The 19,353-nt window shown below is 42.0% G+C and overlaps 1 protein-coding gene across 1 annotated transcript in view; it reads left to right on the top strand.

The window, feature by feature from the left end:
- Positions 1–19,353, top strand: part of DGKI (diacylglycerol kinase iota) — a 380,807-nt gene that overhangs the window by 324,295 nt on the left and 37,159 nt on the right. The window contains exon 30 of the mRNA XM_042782691.1: positions 466–491. Within this exon, the coding sequence (XP_042638625.1) occupies positions 466–491 (26 nt within the window). The remainder of the gene's footprint in view (positions 1–465; positions 492–19,353) is intronic.

Here is a 19,353-nt window from a genome sequence, read left to right as displayed (position 1 = left end):
ACTGACATTTTAGTAACCATGCCATCTACCCAGGAGTCTCTGGGTGGTACAAACGGTTAAGGGCTTGGCTAGTAACTGAAAGACTGGCCGTTTGAATCCACCCAGAGGTGGCTTGGAAGAAAGACCTGGTCAGCTACTTCTAAAAGATGACAGGCATTGAAAACCCTGTGAAACGCTGCTCTACTCGGACACACATGCAGTTGACATGAGTCAGAGCTGACTCCACAGCAGCTGGTTTGGTTTTTGGTTTTACCACCCATCCACTCTAGGTAAAATGTTGATGCTATTGATCGGAATCTACTGTGCAACTAAAGCATTGATTATCCTGTTTACTAGGTCAAGGCTCTATGTAGATGAATCTTTGGAGTATAATTCTGTTGCAATTATTGTTGACTGTGGAATTTATAATTATCAGTATCATTTATCAACAAAAAAAAATTGATCATGTTTATTGTTTCATTTTAGGTCACCGGTGTCTTCAGAAGACCACGGTAAGAACCTGTCTCACTTATAATAGTGGAAGCTGAGCTCTGATCACTGTATTTTGAGGCCAGAGAAAATAATTATTTAAGAAAATGCTACCAAGACCTGATAGTGTGAAATGGCAGTTGCTTTAATTCACCCTCACTGGATTTGGTATACTGTATTACCTTCAAATATGCTATAACCCTTCTAGTGACAAACATTTGGAAGCCCAGTGTACTCTGCCTCTTTTCGGTCCCATCACCAGAAAGTTTTTGTGACATTAGGCTGGTCATGTAACTTCTCCAAGTCTGACTTTCATCTTTAGAATGGGGGTTTGTATTAGATAGCCGTGGAAGTTCCTTTCAGATGAGGCACTGGATTTGCAAAGGGTGTTTTGAGTCTGGAAGGAAGCTAATTGCTATATGGTATGAGTTGTTACCCAGCCACGGTGAGTTATTTGCATTTTAAGAGAAAATTATTTCACTCAAAAGGTAAAATGTATAATTTTGTTACATCTAATCCTTGGAATTATCCGTTTATTCAGTCAGTCATTCAAAAAGGTTTATTAGGTGTCTGCAATGGGCCAGTGATAGTATACAAGCATGCTGTACAATTTTGCTCTGGTAGTGTAGTGCCTAAGGCACTTGACTGCTAACCAGAAGGCTGGTGGTTCAAACCCACCAGCCACTCCTCAGAAGGCAGATTGGGCAATTTACTTCCATAGAGATACTGGCTCAGAAACCAAAGGGGAGGGGTAACTATGAGTCAGATCTGACTCAACGACAGTGCGTTTTGTTGCGGGGGTAGACAGAGACAAGGTGATGCAACAAGGACTTTTGTGTGTCTAGTGGGGGAAGGGGTGATGGGATGACACACACATAATACAAAGAAAATGTGATTAGTCTTATAAATGAGGGATAAGTAAGAACTTCAGAGTACTCTTTATTCCTCTTCATGAAGTCCTTAATATAGCTAATGATGCTATTATCCATTCAGTCAGCCAAGCAAAAAGCATGAAGCTGCCCCACGCCCTCTCCATCATCCCACATTTTCACCTGACTACTAAATCCCATCAGCTCCATTGTTTAGCTTTTTATTATCTCAAATCCCCTTCCCACCTCTTTCTTCATGTCTTACTTGGACTTTTGACACTATCTTCTAACTGGGGTCCATACCTCTAGATTCCCTTCCTCTCTGTCACTGCATACCTTGCTAATACCCAGCTGATGGTTCTTTAGTAGAATCTACTCCCATTGCCTTATGGAAAATTCCTCCCAGTATTCCAATAATTGTGTTCAGCTTTCCAATATTTGATTTTGACGTGGAGAGGAAAGCCCTAACTGATGGACTGGAAAGCCCTAATTGATGGGCCATTGTTGTGCAGCTTGTTGCTTCGTGGGTCATCATCGTTTTCCTTCTGCTAACCATCTTCTCTACTGCAGTCATGCAGAACTCCAGACATGGTCTAGAACTCACCATGTTTCTCGTGGCTCCCTGCCTTTGCCCAAATCATTCCTCTGAAAAGGAGTGGCCCCTCTGTTTTGCACAATGCCTACTGCATAAAAATAACAAGCACTCAATAAATTATAGCCTTTATTGTTATTGACCTTGTTTCTCCTTAACTTCTTTTGAGACTTTGCTTATTCACTTCATCCTCTGTGAGAGCTTTCTGGTCTATTTATCCTTGCACCAAATATTTTCTTCCATTCTGGAGCTTAACACACAAATGCAATGCTTTTTTACTTGTCTTGCCTTTAGAATGTGGATTCTTTCATAGAGATCTCAACAAACAGCAGATGTGCAAAGATGTCTATTGAATGAATGAATGAAGGAGGTAAAGAAGGAGTTTCAGTCAGGCCTTTTCTGCTGCTGCATCATAAAATCTGTCCCCACACTGAAGTGAAACCTCCTCATTCTCGATGAAGAAACATTGGGCAAATTATGTTCAGGTCCTTAAGTCAGCATCAAGCAGTGGGCAACCTGATGGTAACCCATTATTATAGGCTTTTTTTTTTTTTTTCTTCTTCTTCTAATCATTTTGGCATGACTAGGTCTTGACTGCATATCTGGTCACTTTTTAAGACATCAAAGTCCTTGAGCTGCCATGTCCAAATAGTAAACATGTGTTTGGCTCTTATTTTAAGCAGCATTTCCCTTAATGGCCTTTGGTTTCTCTTATCTTCCTATCTAAAAGAACTTATTTCTCATTGCAAAAAAAAAGGGGGAGGGGGGACTAAACTCTCAAATTTCATTTCTATACTCCACTAGGAATTCTTAAGGGTAATAAGATATCCATGAACATATGTCACAGTCCTTAGAATTCCTGAGAGTTGACGAATACCAGGAGACTTTCTCCGTATTAACAGCATTGAAGAACTGATTATTTTAAGAACTGTTATATGTGGTTAGTTGAAGAAAGCTTTATGAAAATGAGATGTTTTGTGCATTTTTATGGCTTCAAAAATTACTACATGTCCAGATCTCTTAATTTGCTTCTGTAACATCTAAAAATAGTTCAGCTATGTAACGCAAAGTTATGGTGCTGGTTTATCTAATCTTATTTAAGTTTTCATCATCTTCTAGCACATGTATCATTGGCAAAAAATATTCTCCTTTCCTTTATCACTAAGATTTTCTATGTAGTACTCATAATCTGTTACCTTGTACTTATGAATTTTTAAAACCCTTTGAATATCATATCCTTAGTTATGTAACAGTTGTATGGATCGAATGATGTAATATACTTGGAAGAGAGCTAGGAAACAGCACTGTTTTTCCCCTCAATTTTATGTGTAGAAAAGTTGAGGCCTGTTGGGCAGATAGATTATGTCACTGGAGTATGAAGCCCTGGGCCTCTTGATTTTCTGCTTTCTTTCTTTGTTCCGCTCCCCTCACTACTAACTGGTTGCATTGGCTGTCACCAAAACAGACTTCCGTTGTTGGGAAAATACAATTTTCCAAAACTTGGCAACCCTAGCCTTCTCCATCTCCACAGATTACACCTTACAGAAAATATGTTAAATACTGTGGCTTTGTGTTGTCCTCTCCTTTGGTCTTGGTGTCCTTATTTGTAAAATGGGTCTCACCACATCTGCCCTGCCTCCCTTACCTGATTGTTGTGAGTTCAAGAGGGTTCTTGTGAGTTCTCCAGAAAAACAAACAGTGAAACATTTTAGATAGATGATAGATAGGTAGACAGACAGACAGACAGAGACAGATAGATTTGCTTTAAGAGATTGGCTCACATGATTGTGGAGGCTAAAAAGTCCAAAATCTGTAGGTCACGCAACAGGTTGGAGACATCTGCTATCCCAAGATTCATAGGTCAGGTGACAGGAAGAGTGCAAAAAGAGAGAGACAGAAATAGGGTTATGCCAGAATACCTGTTTTATAATCTGAAGGCAGCCCACATGCTACGGAACTGGAGTTTCACTGATTTATTGATTATATTAGATTACAGTATGGAAGACAGTTACATCACAGAACAGCAGTGAGTCTACTGTTTGACAGAACCACTGTGAACCAAGCCTAGCCAAGTGACACATAAAATTAGCCATCGAAGTGTCTGCGATGTCACTTTCTAGTTTGTTCAAAGCACTCCAAACACAGCACCATTGTTCGCCACATCCAGGCAAAGTGAAGGGGAATCAAGCCTGTCAGGCATGTTTGCTGAGCCTTGCCTTCTCTTTTTGTCTGAAAAGGTGGGAGATAGGCAGGGGAAAACTGTGCCCTTCCATAACACCATTAAATATTAAACTTTCATTGCACACCTTTCATACCAAGGTGAGGAGAATAAAATGTTTAGTACTCAACTTAGCGTGTAGTGCCAGAGAAAAGGCTGAGCTCACGATCAGGTGTGCGGTCCTATAGAATTGGTGATACGCAAATAAATAGTTTCTATTTATGTAGTAGGGTTTCAGGGTCATTGGGAACAAAGGCTTTAATGTACTGAGTGCTCATTATGCAGTAGACACCATGCTAAAGTGCTTGTCCTCCATTATTTCATTTCATCTTGTATAAATAACACTACACTAAGGTGGATTTTCCATGATTTCACAGTTGACGACACAGACTCAGTACTTTGAGGTCAGACAGCTAGTAAGTAAGTGGTCAAGTTCATTTTCAAACCCAGGTCCAACCCCCAGCTCTCATTCTTTTATCCACTATGTCCCTGGAGAAGGAAAGAAATAACTGGGCACTAAGGTGAATGGCTAGAACTACAGAGAAAAAATTGTTTCTTGCACAAGAGTTAATTTATTACTACATACGTAATTTCTTTGTAATGACAAAACAAAACAGAACAGCTTCTCCCCTCCTGTTGAAATTGACTTTTCCCTGTGGCAAAGCAAATACCAGTGTCACGTTCTCTTATAATTAGTTAACAGAGGGAAACTAAAGCTTCGGAACAAGTTCCATTACAGATACCAGTAGCAGCATTACGTTGTGATGTTGCAGCTGGAAGCCGAAGTCTTACTCTGGTCAGAAGATAAGCGTGCGAGTGATTGATTGCCCTGTGGCATGATTACCCCCAGTGTTTAGCGCCTGTCACTTCATCATTGAGCTGCCCCTGAACCCACCCTGCCCAGGCTGTCTCTCCGAGCTGAGCTCCCTCTTTAATTCCACCATCTTTGATTGTCCCATCTCAGCCTCCCTACTTATGGGCCTCTTGCTGCTGTTACCTGTGCCTCACCTGAGAGAGAGAGTGCTTCCAGCTGGTGTCTGTTCACTTACTAAAGAAAAAACACCAACTGGCTCTTCTGTAGGGAAAAGCCGGCAATCGGCTCGGTTCCCCAGATGTCAGAAGCAGTGTCCCTGAAACAGCCCCGAGACCTATTGGCAGTAATGGCCATCATGGTCTACAGTAGCACTTTGATCACAAAGTAACATCGGTGAGTGTGGGGCAGGGGGTGTGTGGAAACAGAATGTACACAGCCACAGTCATGAGGGTAAGTGACAAGGGTGAGGCCACTGTCAGGCTTGGAGGCAGCTGTAGTTGGCAGTAAGTTGGTCAAGGAAACGCACCCTTCTGACTCAAAGCTCTTCATGACTTGATTTTGAGATGTTATTCCCCTTGGCTGAGATGACATTGATCCGTCCTCTCTAATGTGTAATGTAAAGTATCTTAACAGTTTAACATTTGGCTTCTAATTGAAAGGTTGGCAGTTTGAACCCACCCAGCTATTCCACAGGAGAAAGACCTGGTGATACGTAAAGATTACAGCCAAAGAAACCCTATGAGGCAGTGCTGCTGTGTCATATGGGGTCATAGGGGAATCAACGCAACGGTCCCTAATAACAACAGTAACATAGTGTGTGATACAGTATATTGCATATAATAAATAATTTTACTGAATAAATAATACTGATAAAACTGTATAAAACTTTTCTGCTCAGTTTAGTAACTACAAGGGGCTTCCATAAACCCAGTCCTCAGACTGAGGAATTCCATTGGCGGCACCCTGGGCGCTTCATGTTCTGTGCCTCCCTCATAACATTCTTCCCTTCCCTTCAGAGAAAAATGATTTTCTGTTAATTGTTTCCTTGTTTCTCTCTCTCATTTTACCAAACATATGCATGTCCTACATATGAATGTGTATGTGTGTGTGTGTGTCTATATCCCACATACATGTGTGTGCATATATATAATTTTGTCTATTTTGAGCTTTTATAAATTGAATCATGTTGTATATTCTTGGCGCTTTGCTTCATTCATTCATAATTATGTTATGACTCATCCAGTGGATGAGGGCCATATTCATTCATTCATTCATTTTCATGTTGTATAGTATTCTATTGCTGTATAATATTCTATTGTATGACTGTCTGGTTGTATAATGGATAAGGCATTTGGCTGCTAACCAGAAGGTCAGCAGTTCAAACCTACCAGCTGCTTTGTGGAAGGAAGGTGGGGTGATCTACTTCTGTCAAGATTTATAGCCTCAGAAACCCAATGGGGGTCGTCATGTGTCAGAACCAACTTGATGGCAAAGAGTTTGGTTTTTTGTTTGTTTGTTTATCTAACCATTTAATTTTCCATTCTACTGCCGTTGTGTGTTTCCATGGACTTCCGTGTTTTTCTTTTTTTTTTCTATAGTACACAATAACATTAAAAAACAAACAAACAAACTCACTGCCGTTGAGTCGATTCAGCTCATAGAGACCCCTTCTTGGGTTTCCAGAGCAGTATTCCTACAGAAATAGATTGCCCAATCTTCCTTACGAGGAGTGGCTTGGTGGGTTTGAATTACCAGCCTTCTGGTTAGCAGTCAAATACCTTAGGCATTACACCACCAGAGCTCCCACAATAACATTATAGACATCCTTTTTCGTAACTACTGGTGTCCATGTGCAAGGATTTCTTTAGGGTTTAAAACTGAGTGTGTGTGGCATAGGTAGATGGTTAGGGCATACACATGTTTAACTTACCAGGTAATAACAGTTTTCCAAAGGATCATTCCAGTGTATACTCCCAGCTGCAGTGGATTGATGTCTTGAGAACATTGTTTCCTGAGCTCGTTAATGAACTGGAAGTTTGGGCTTTTTATACTTGAAGTCAGTTGTGCTTTGTACAAAATCATGGAGTCCTGTGTTCTTTCTTTGGTGCCATCAATATTCCACTTTCTCCTGGCATCACACATGGCTGTCAAAGTCTCATGAGGATATGATTTCAATTTCATTATAAGGTCACCTCTGAGGCTAGATACCTAAAGGATATTTTATATTCCTGTCATGTTTAGTACCTTTTAGAATATGTGCTTTGTTGTAGGTCATTTCAAGATGCTGATGTTTTCAGAAATAGGCTGCGCTGCTTGAATTTGTAGTTTTCATTTATGTTTCTAAATTTCGGAACAGCTGTCTTCGGTTAAGCATTTGTATGTGTTCTGTTCTTTGGCTTTGGTTTTCTTCAGGAGCTCATTCAGGAGCTCATTTTATGTTTGTTGTATCTTCATCGCCTATGTTCAGTGTTTGTAAGTTTCTCTCAAATCTTTCTAAATCTCTTATTTCTTTTATTTTCAAAAGTTCATTTCTTTGTATCGTCTTCATTTCTTAAGGCTTTCTTGGTGGACTTTTTTGTTATTTTTGTTCTATGTTCCTAGTTCAGTTTTAATTTATAAGATGATTTTTGCCTTTATTTCTGATTCTTTATTGATTTATATCACCACACTTCTGAATTTTGCTCATTTTGTTTCATGCTTTTCATTTGTCTTGTATCACTTTACTGAGATCTTAGGCAGGTTTGAAATAGTATATGAGAGTTGTGATCTTTTTTTGTTTTTTCTGAGATGTCTTTGTGGTACACTTTCATTGTAGGACAGTTATTCTGTTCCTTCCCTTTCCTTCTGACATAACTTTATATGGGATTTTATCTCAATACTATTCTGTTGCTATTTTTATATGAAATTAGTTTTTTTTCCCCCCCTCGGAAGTAAGAATGTTTCAGTTAACTTTCTAATTAGTGGGCTCAATCTGTTAATTTTGTGTCCTGTTAAAGATATGGCTGTTTGCTCTGAGATCCCTGGCTTTGGTCTCTGTCTTAGTGACTTAGTGCTGTTATAACAGAAACACCACACGTGGATGGCTTTAACAAATTCATTTTCTCACAGTTGAGGAGGCTAGAGGTCCAGATTCAGGTGCTGGATCTCTCTGTCAGCTCTGGCGGCAGACCCTCATTCTTTCAAGCTTCTACTCCCGGTGAACTTCGTATGGTTTGGCATCTCCCCTGATCTTGACTTTCTTGCTTAAATCTCTTTTATATCGCAAAAGACATTAATTCAAGACACGCCCTACACTAATCCTGCCTCATTAACATAATAAACAACCCATTTCCCAGTGGGATTATGACCACAGGGATAGTGTTAGGATTTACAACACATATTTTTGGAATACACAATTTAATCTATAACAATTACTTTTTTCTAGACCCTTTCTCTCCTTTGCTCCTGTTTTCCCTGCTCTGTTCTGTTATATTCCACTCCCAGCAGTTTATCCTCAGTTTGGATCCTATCTGGAAAGGGAGACCTGGATGGTCAGGTTCAGGAGTCCCCAGGGCCATCAGTGCTCTAGCCCCTTTGATCCTTACTTCTTTATATTCGTTTGCCTTGGGAATAGGAAAACTCTGGCAGTTTCTGTGGCTGTTCTCAGATTGGCCAGCTGTGCTTTGAGATAAATGTCTGTGGCTATGTTAAGATGTCCTGTTCTTAGCTCTCAGAGATGCCCTGTTGCTTTCTCTGCTCTCCTGGACAAATGTTGGTAGAATATTTGTCACACAGGTCTGTGGCTATGGGTGCTTTGTTCCAAGCAACTTATATTTTGCAGTCTATAAGAATATCTTGTCACTTGGTTTCGTTTTAATTTGACCATGGTTTTGACTCTGTCATCTAGTTTTTCTGTCTCTTTTTATGTGGAGATTTAGGAATATCCAGAAAATCTGCTGCCATTATTACCATCATCTTCCTATATTTCCTGAATTTTATTCTTTGAAATCTAACATTTTAGTTGTCTAAATTGTAGAGATGTTCAGTGTATCTCATCTTCCTTTTTGTTCAAAAAAGAAGTGTATATTTATTTATATTCATATAAATGTTAAATTGTTCTATATATGTAGATACATAGATACATAGATACACACACACACACACACACACATATATATGTAATTCCTGTCATGTTGTTATGTTTTTATGTGCTCTCGAGTCGGGCTCGACTCACAGCAACCCCTCCTTGGCTTTCTGAGGTGGTATCACTACGGAAGTAGATAGCTCCATCTTCCTTCCAAGGAGTGGCTGGTGGGTTTGAACCACCAGCCTTCTGGTTAGCAGTCAAGTGCCTTAGGCACTACACTACCAGAGCTCCCATTCCTGTCACACTGCCCTGAAATTTAAGGGGAAAAAAAAAAAGATTTTTGAGAATCTAAGGCTGGAGGGAGCAATAGTTTAAGATTCTGTTTTTCAGTAAAATATATTTAATATTCCTTTGTAATTAACCCATCCATTGCCATCGAGTTGATTCCAATTCATAGCAAACCTGTAGGACAGAGTAGAAATGCCCAGAAGGTTTCCAAGGCTGTAAATCTTATGGGAGCAGACTGCCTCATCTTTTTCCCATGGAGCAGCTGGTGGGTTCAAACCTCTGACCTTTTGGTTAGCAGCCAGATCTTTTAACCACTACACCACCAGAGCGCCTTCTTATGTAGTTAGTGGATATTATATATTGTTTTGCTGCCCAATCTTCCTTCCAAGGAGTGGCTGGTGGGTTTGAACCACCAGTCTTTTGGTTAGCAGTCAAATGCCTTAGGCACTATGCCACCTTATATAATACAAAAATTTTATTTTACTTGTTGAATGGTGACTTTATTAGTTTCCTAGTGCTTCCATATTGGGAGCTCTGGTAGCATAGTGCCTAAGGCATTTGACTGCTAATCAGAAGGCTGGTGGTTCAAACCCACCAGCCACTCCTCGGAAGGAAGGTTGGCCAATCTACTTCCATAGTGATACTGCCCCGGAAACCCAAGGAGGGGTCGCTATGAGTCGAGTCAACTCAACGGCAAATAACAACAGCAACAGTGCTTCCATAACAAGGTTCTACAAAGTGAGTGGCTCAAAACAACAAAAATTATTTATTACTGAAGGCCAGAAATCTGACTTCAGCTGATCCACAGAGCCATGCTTTCTGCAAAGGCTCTAGAGGAAAATCCTTGCTTGTCTCTCCCAGGCTGTGCGGCTTTACTTCCATCTCTGCTGCCACCTTCACAGAGCTGACCACACTCTGCATCTCTGTCTCTGTTTCGCTTCCCTTTTTATAAGGGCACTAGGCATACCAGGTTTGGGCCCACCGTCCTCCAGTATGGCCTCGTATTATCTTAACTAATTACATCTGCAAAGACTCTACTACCAAACAAGGTCACGGTCACAGGTACCAGGGGATCGAGCACATCTTTTGAGGGACACAAATGTAGAGATTCATGAACATTCAAAACATTTGCTGCAACTGTTAATACCATCTCATTATTATATGATTTTTTTGGGGTAGGAATTGATTATTAAAGGTGCATGTTGGTTTGTTTAAAGATCAGTGAACAATACCCTTGACCCAGAAGAACAATTCAAAGTGATTATACTCTTGATCCACTTCTACCCACAGACTTCCCTAATCAAGGACTCAGAGGTCCAAGTTCCTGTCATTAGCAGTCATTCCCAGAAGACAGAATTCTTGAAAGGTAGCTATGTTTTCTAGGGAAAGATCACAAGGAAGACAATTATTATTATGACCAGAAGAGTAGAGTGGACTAAGAAAGTTAGATGACATTTCTCCCTTTTTTTTCTGTGCTCTTTTTATTGTGAAATGTGATGAGCAAATTTGCCAGAAGATACAGATGGAAATATTGGCAGATCTTCAATTGTTTTGGTAGGAAGAACTCCATAATATTGGCCATCAGAGTAGACCACTTTGCAATGACTTTGGGCCATCTAATGAAAAGTTGCTAGGGTGGTCTTTTTTGCCCCATATCCAATTCCCTATTATGGAATCCCTCATTGGCTTGTTAATTAGATTCAAACTTTTTAGCGCCCTCTTTGAGATGCTCCCTCACCGTGGTTTAGCTCCTGTTGTCATAGTGAATTATTTCTACTCCCCTACTTGTGGGCCCCTCTCCCAGCTCCATCCCCCTTGTATTCACTCAGCCATATGGTTTATATCACCACCTAGCATCTCTCTGGCAGACCACCTTCATTGTCTTTCATTCAAGTCCCTCCTGAGTGCTCATTAATTCCTGTGTCTTGGAACCACTTCCATAGATTCTAAAGACAAACAATGATGAATTTTCCTGACAACTCAAATGTCCATAATTTCTCCTTCCCTATTCACTGACTGTTTTGTTGAATGTGTTCCAAATTTTTTCCTTGTGGGTGGTGCCGTCCTTCCTATTTAAGTATAAGCCCGCTGAATAGAGACGTTGCCCGATTCTTTGCTGGGCCCTGGCACAGAAGTGGTTCTCTATACACAAGTCCTACTGTTAAATTTGCTGCAGTATGTGGTGTTGGCAAACAGAAGCTTTCAATATGCATCTTTGAATCCCTTCATAGCCTCATTAATATTGTTCTCTGTTGTATAAGGTAGGTCAATCCTGGTCCATTTTCAAATGGAGTTGGTTACTAACAGGCTGAAAAGATGGCCTTTTAAGGGGGGTCTCACTGGGTGCTCCCCAAAGACTGTGTGAAAGAAAAGGAATTAAAACGATAGCATGTTTTCCCTTGACTTGTCTTCTTTCCCAAATCCTAGGAAAACAAACAATCCATTGCTGATTTAAAAAAAAAAAGTAGGAAAGACAAAACACAAACGAAGCAGAAAACCTTGAACTTTCTAAAACCAGTGTGCTATTACTTTAACATATACCCAGGCCTTGCTGCACTGCTCGTTCCCTTGATGACCTCTCATGATTGAGTGTAACCAGATAATCTGTTCGATCCCTTTGACTCCTTTGGGATGCTTTCTTGGTGATAATTATCTTTGAAGCCTGATTATAGCTGTATGTGTAGTGGGGTCGGAGGAATTATACCCCTACTCCTAAGGTTGCTCTGTAACTTTGCTTTCAAGTTACCTTTTGGATTCAGAGAATAATTCCTTTAAAACATTGCAAAGAAATGAAGGAAAGAAAGAGCAGAAAGCAGGAGTGAGTGCAAAATGTGGGAAGGCTAGCCTCCTTTCTCTTTGCTTTCAAACGAATAGGTAGAAAGAGGCCATCTACTGAAGGGTGATCATGAGATCATCTGGCAGCAGTGGAGGCCGCTGTAGAGTTCATTCCCAAAGATAAATCAGCACAGTATTTAAAAGGGGAGTGAGATCATCTTTGGAACTTAAACCAGAAATATCCCCTGAAGTCTTCTTAAAACAAAACAGTGGTGGGCTTAACTAGTGAAAATGTCTGCCTTGAACATGATGCTCTTTTGAGAAGTATCTATTTGGAACCAAAATGACAATAGCAACTCAAAAGATTAGATGTGGACCTTTGGGGGCAGTGAATTTTTTAGTGGGAGAGGAACAACTTGGGAAAGGAGGGTGAGAATGGTTCCCCAACTGGAAGTATGCAATCAGGGTCACTAAATGGTACGTATGAACCAAAAAACCCAGTGCCATTGAGTCAATTCCAACTCATAGTGACCCCTATTGGGTTTCTGAGAAGGTGAATCTTTATGGAAGTAGATTGCCCCATCTTTCTTCCACAGAGTGGCTGGTGGGTTTGAATCACCAACCTTCTAGTTAGCAGTCAAATGCCTTATGTACTGTGCCACCAGAGCTCCTAAATGGTACATATAACCCAAAAATCCCAGTGCCATTGAGTCGATTCCAACTTATAGCAACCCCCACTGGGTTTCCAAGGCGGCAAATCTTTATGGATACAGATTGCCCCATCTTCCTTCCATGGGACAGCTGGTGGGTTTGGACAACCGACCTTCTGATTAGCAGTCAAATAGTGCCTTAGGCATGCACAACCAGAGCTCCTTAAATGGTACATATAGAAACTTTGAATTGGTGTATGGTTTGCTGTGTATATTTTCAATGATAGCAACAAATTAAAATTAAAAAAAGAATGAAAAAAATGTGAAGAGTGAGGAAGGCCTGATTCAGTCTCAGTGTAGTCATCTACAATAGCAGAAGTGAAGAATGAGAAATGTACTCAGCTTTTGAAGTTTGCTCTGTTTAAGGCCTATGCTTTGTGATCTGGGGTCCATTACCATCCATGGAACTGTGGGCCTGGGTAGATACACTGACAATGTGGTCATGCAATCCTCATTTGAGGAGGCCTATTATTCCATTGTCTGTTTCCTCCGTAGGCAGAAACTTCAATACCTAACCTAAATGCCCTACCTAAAGCTTGTTGTTGTTATTGTTTTCAAGGCTTTCTCTTGCAAAGGCTTTGGTGGGTGGTGGTGATCAGTGTCCCTGACTCATGACTTTAGCCTAAGCCTCTCTTATCCAGATTGCCAGTTGCAAAATATTAGAATGGGTTGTCACTTTTCCAGTTGGTTCTTAAAAGTTGAGTCCTACATAGATACTTCATCCTGTGTGTTCCAATTTGGATTTTTTTTTCCTGTTTTTCTGCTCAGCCAGCCTCTTTGTGACAGCTTCTGAGGCTTGTGCCATCCCAGAAAGAGGACGAAAGTACTCATGAGTCCAACCCTTGCATAAAACAATGAAGTCCACCGAGTGCTTCTTGATTTTGCCAATGTTGCCTTCTCAGGGCAATCCTCATTTTCTGGGTGTATTGTAGATGCTGTAAATTTCTGGTGTGGCTTTCTTGGCATCAGGCAACAGCCCTTCCCCAGTAAACATAACCCATATCATACATGTAAGCAGTTCATCATTTCTGCGTTCCCTTTCCCCAGCTGTGCAATGTGCTTTTCAGAACCTTGTGTCCTTAGCAGCAGATGAATGATACGGGATAGTGTGAGACATGGAGACTGCTGGAACTGCATCCCTCTTGGCGGACCAGGGCAATGATGGGAAGGGAGGACCTTGCATCTCCATGTATTGGGACCACGAGACCATTTGGTGGTCCATGTGGCCAAAGAAGGGAGGCTTTGTAGAACCTCACTAAAGAGAACAGCTCTCTTCCCTTCCTGGATTTGTTGTTGCCAGGCGCCATCCAGCCAACTCATGGTGACCCCATGTAACAGAGGAGAACTGCCCAATCGGGTTTTCTTGGCTCTAATCTTTACAGGAACAGATTGCCACGTCTTTCTCTTGTGGAGCTGGTGGGTGGGTTTGAACCACCAGTCTTTCAGTTATCAGCTGTGCACTTAATCCTTGTGCACTAGGGTGATTGGGTTTATATTCTACTTTGTTGTTGTTGTTGTTATTTGCTGTCGAGTCGGCCCCGACTCATAGCGACCCCTCCTTGGGTTTCCGAGGCAGTATCACTACGGAAGTAGGATTGCCCAACCTATTCTACTTAATGACAATAAATAAGGAAGACCAAAGAAGAATTGATGCACTTGGATTGTAGTGTTGACAAAGAATATTGAAAATACCCTGGACTGTGAGATGAATGAACAAATCTGCCTCGGAAGAAGTACAGCCAGAATGTTCCTTAGAAGTGAGAATGACCAGACCTCGTCTTACGTACTTTGCTCATGTTGTCAGAAGGGACCAGTCCCTGGAGAAAAGACATTGTGCTTGGTAAAGCAGAGGGTCAGCAAAAAAGGGAAATACCCTCAACGAGATAGATTGACACAGCGGCTGCAGTGATGGGCTCAAGCACAGTAAAGATTGTGAGGATGGTGCAGGACTGGGCAGTATTTTGTTCTATCGCACATGGGGTCGCTATGGGTCAGAACCAACTTAATGGCACCTGACAACCATAGTGATAGATTACAGGTGTGGCTTTGAGAGAATCACTGATGTTCACTATGGCTTGATTTCTTCATCCTTAATGGAAACCATGGTGATAGTAGTCCCTCCCTAGTAGGCTCACTGTGAGGATTCGGTTCCATAATGTGGGCAAAGTATCTTGCTCTGGGCCTTGCACACTGTTTGCAAATATTAACACAAGAAAGTGAAGGAGCAGGAGGGTAAGAGTGTCTGAGGAGGCCAGAGAAAGCATCCGTGTCAAACAGCAAAATTGAGAATGTTTTTCTGTAACTACACCTCAGAGTGCTCCTTGGAAGCGAGAATGGCTAGACTTCGTCTGACCTACTTTGTTCATGTTGTCAGAAGGAACCATTCCCTGGAGAAGGACGTCATGCTTGGTAAGGTAGAGGGTCAGTGAAAAAGGGGAAGGCCCTCAACGAGATGGATTGACACAGTGGCTGCAACAATGGGCTCAGGTATGGCAGGGATCGTGAGGCCGGCACAGGCCCAGGCAGCGTTTCCTTCTGTTCTGCAGAGTGTCAGTATGAGTCGGAGCCAACTTGAGAGCACCTAACAAAAACGCCTCGTATGGCATATTTGCATGGACTCAGGCCAGTATTAAAGCCTGTTGTTTTACAGGTTCACTAGAATGAAACTGACTTTCAGGTTACAGCCCATTGGGTAGAGAATGGCTTGCGTCATCCCACCAGTGATCTCTCGGCTCTGCACAGGCTGCGTGGTCGTGGACAGGTCACTTCTCTTGGCTAATGCCTCAGTTAATGCATGGAGCAGGCCAACCTTGTTGACCTCTGAGACGTCTTCTGCTCTTTGCATTCTTGGGCAGTGAAACACAGGAGGAAAACACAAAACTTTCACCTTCCATTTTGGGAAATTAGTGTGGGGACCCCACGTGTTCTCCATGAGGCATGCACATGCATTTCTGCAGATGAGTTCCAGTCTACTCTTTCTGCTGCACTCCGCCACACACCCAACCTTCTGCAAAGAGAAAAACTTAGCTTTGCTAGTGTCTCCGAGCTGCAGGCAGCTTCCACAGCCAGCATTCTTCCCCAAGGGAAGGCGACACACCACTGTTAATTAAACACCTTCCATTTCTTCCCCTGACCAAGCAAAGCCCTGCTGCTGATTGAAAAAGGGTTGTTTGTAATCAGCCAGAATCCAGTCAACAACCTTCCTCAGTCTGATGCCATTTCCAGTCAAGTTGACTTCTGGCTCATAGCAACCACACATGACAGGGTAGTACTGCCCCACGGGGGCTCCTAGGCTGTAATCTTTGCAGGAGCAGGTCCCTAGGCCTTTCACCTGTAGAGCTGCTGAGTGGATTCAAACCACCGGCCTCTGGTCAGCAGCGGAGCGCCATCTCCCTGGCTGCAGCCATTGCAGGAGAGCGAGCACTGCTTCCACAGCAACAGCGCCTTTGAAGCCTACTGTTTCTGTGTCTCTCCACTCAGCGTCTTTTCCTTAAGGAACTTCAGGGCTCCTTCCTCTTCTCCATCAGCTTGGCCCTCCTGAAGCTCTTCTTCAGGCATACGGTTTCCTAGCATCCGTTCCTTTCAGTGATACACTTGTTGTTGGTAGGTGCCACTTAGTCCATTCCGACTCATAACGACCCCATGTGACAGAGTGCTACTGCCCCATAGGGTTTTCTTGGCTATAATCTTTACAGGATCAGATTACCAGGTCTTTCTCCTACAGAGCCACTGTGTGGGTTTGAACCGCCAACCTCCTGCTGGCCTCTAGGTTAGCAGCTGTGCACTTACACTGTGCCACCAGGGCTCTTTGTAATACATCTCAGCACCTCTTTGTGGCGTAGTGCCTAAGGCACTAGACTGCTAACCAGAAGGCTGGCGGTTCAAACCCACTAGCCACTCCTCAGAAGGAAGACTGGGCAATCTACTTCCATAGTGATACCGCCTCGGAAACCCAAAGAAGGGTCACCATGAGTCAGACCTGACTCAACAGCATTGAGTTTTGTCTCTAAGGAAGAGTATTGTAGTCACTGGCTGAGGATATATTCTGAAAGTGCAGTAGCTGAGTGGTTTTCAGTGACATTTTGCAAAAAAAAAAAAAAAAAAAGGAAAGAAGAGCTGTTGAGCTCAGATTACCCTCTTGGTCTAGGAGGGTCTACCAGTATTCTGCTAGTGTCTCCTTTTCACTCAGTCTCTGGCCCATTTCCTCCTACCCCCTTTCAGGTGCCTCTTACCACCTCTTCCTCTTCTCCATAGGAAATGCTTCTCCTGTCTTCTCTTCTTGCAAGATCTTTCCTTTTTGAATGATTTCTTACAACTTCCCTTGACAATCCTTCTGTCCCTCACTGCCCATACCAGGGGCCGCACATGTTACTTGATAGATGCTGTTACTCTTCTTTCTTAAGAATATACAGATTCTTAAGGAGAATGAAGGTTGGGTCTTTATATCTCTTTGCAGCCACTGGAAATAAAACTGGACCTTTAATAAATCTCTTTAAGGACTTACTGATATGCTAAAGCCTGGCCTGTTTTGAAAGGAGCTCTGGTGGCACAGTGCCTAAGGCACTTGACTGCTCTTCAGAAGGTTGGCGGTTCACACCCCCCAGCTGCAAGCTACTTGCATAAAGATTGACAGCCTTGGGAACCCAATGGGGGTCACTATGAGTCAGAATCAACTCAATGGCAGCGGGTTTTTTTTTCTTTCTTTTGGGTTGGCCTTTTTTGAAGGAGCCCTGGTGGTGCAAAGGTTAAGCACTTGGCTGCAAACTGAAAGGTCTATGGTTAGAATCCACCCAGACTTTCCATGTGAGAAAAGAACTGGCAGTCTTTCCTGTGGAGGTTACAGTGTGGGAAACCCTACGGGGCAGTTCTATTTTGGCACCTGGGGCTGCTGTGAATTGAATCAACTCGATGACACCACCACCACCAACAGTCCTATTTTGTATTTTATCTTTGGCACCAACTTCAGAAATAGCTATTTTATAATTCTTAGTTCTCAGGTATGATGTTCACGCATCAACATACCGTGAGGGTTAAGACTTAACTTTCTGAAATTCAATTTTTCTGTTTCCAACTAATACCTGTCTCATGTTGATATGGGGAAGATTCATAATTAATGTTTTCTTCTAACTTCATTGCAGATACAACTTATCTTGTCTGTCTTTACACTTATAAATGAGGAAGACTCTGGAAATATTTTTTTTATTGTGCATTTTGCTGTGTGCACATTTTGCTGGCATGTGTCCGTGAATGTGACTTTTGCTCTGGTAACTTCTCCTTGGGTTGCTTTTGCTCCACTGAGGGGTGCTTTGGCTAATTCTGTTCTTCTCAGCAAAAAGGGCCGTCAGCTTACAGAGTAGTCAGTTGGCTGCCAGGCACTGATAAGGTACTTACTGTGCATCCTGATGACCGGCTGACCTGTAAACCCTTAATCTCCTTGAACTCTAGAACACACTCATCTGGATTTGAGCCCGGCCTTCAACACCATCCCTATGCAATCTTGATGTTGGGTTGAAACCAATAAGCATCCATCATGTCCAGGCCACGTCAGATCTGCCTGCAGCTATCGCAGAGTGAAATATGAGCACACTCTTTCAGCCCAAGTTCTTTTAGAGGTCCTGAAGGACACAGAGGACATAGCAAATGAATTCAAGGAGCCTGGTCCCACACAGACAAGTGGAGAGAAGATACAAAGCTCTTTGAGAATATGTCCTCAGCCAGAGACTACCATTCTCTTCCTCAAAGAAAAAGGAGTACTTGAATGTATTACAAAGAGCCCTGGTGGCACAGTGGTTATGTGCATGCTAACCTTTAGGTTAACAGTTCAAACCCAAGCCGTGGCTCCACAGGAGAAAAATGTGGTGATGATGACTTCTTTGTAAAAGTCCTTGACAGCTAGAGCCCAGTACCTCCTCCTCCGCTCTGCACCTTCCTCCCATCTGTGAGCCTAACACGATGCAGGTTTGCAGGTTTATTAGTTCTCACGTGTCTTTCACCCTTTCCCTTTCGGGATTAAAGCTTTAACATTCAAATGCCAGGAAAGCAAAAATAAACAGAGTGGGTCACTCTAAATGAACTTCTCTCACCATTTTTGTGTTGAAAGTCCTTCTGAGAAAACTCAATTTTTTTTCTTTTTGAAATCTCTCACATTTCTAAAGCAGTTTACAATGTACTAAGTATTTTAATATGTATTATTTCAGTTGTATGTTAAGAAAGAGAAAGAATGTGATTGTGCACTGTAATTATTTCCAGTTCATGAACTCAGTCAGGGGTGGTCAGATTAAAACCTTTTACACATATTAAAAAATCCACTCGGTTGGTGAAAACTTAGTATGTACTCACCAAAAATAGTTGATAGGATTCTGTAAATTTAAAGATAAATTTATGTTTTCCTTGCTTTAAGGAAATAGTTGTTTATTACTTCATGTTACTCATTGCCCTCAAGTCAATTCTGACTCATAGTGACCCTATAGGACAGAGTAGAACTGCCCCATAGGGTGTCCAAAGCTGCAAATCTTCATGGAAGCAGACTGCCACGTTTTTCTCCTGCAGAACA

The sequence above is a fragment of the Orycteropus afer genome, unplaced genomic scaffold (assembly GCF_000298275.1).
Source record: "Orycteropus afer afer isolate SDZICR_OR568_19922 unplaced genomic scaffold, OryAfe1.0 scaffold00413, whole genome shotgun sequence".
Classification (NCBI taxonomy): Eukaryota; Metazoa; Chordata; class Mammalia; order Tubulidentata; family Orycteropodidae; genus Orycteropus; species Orycteropus afer.
The sequence above is the reverse complement of the archived record's forward strand: the minus strand, read 5'-3'. Positions and strand labels throughout refer to the sequence as shown.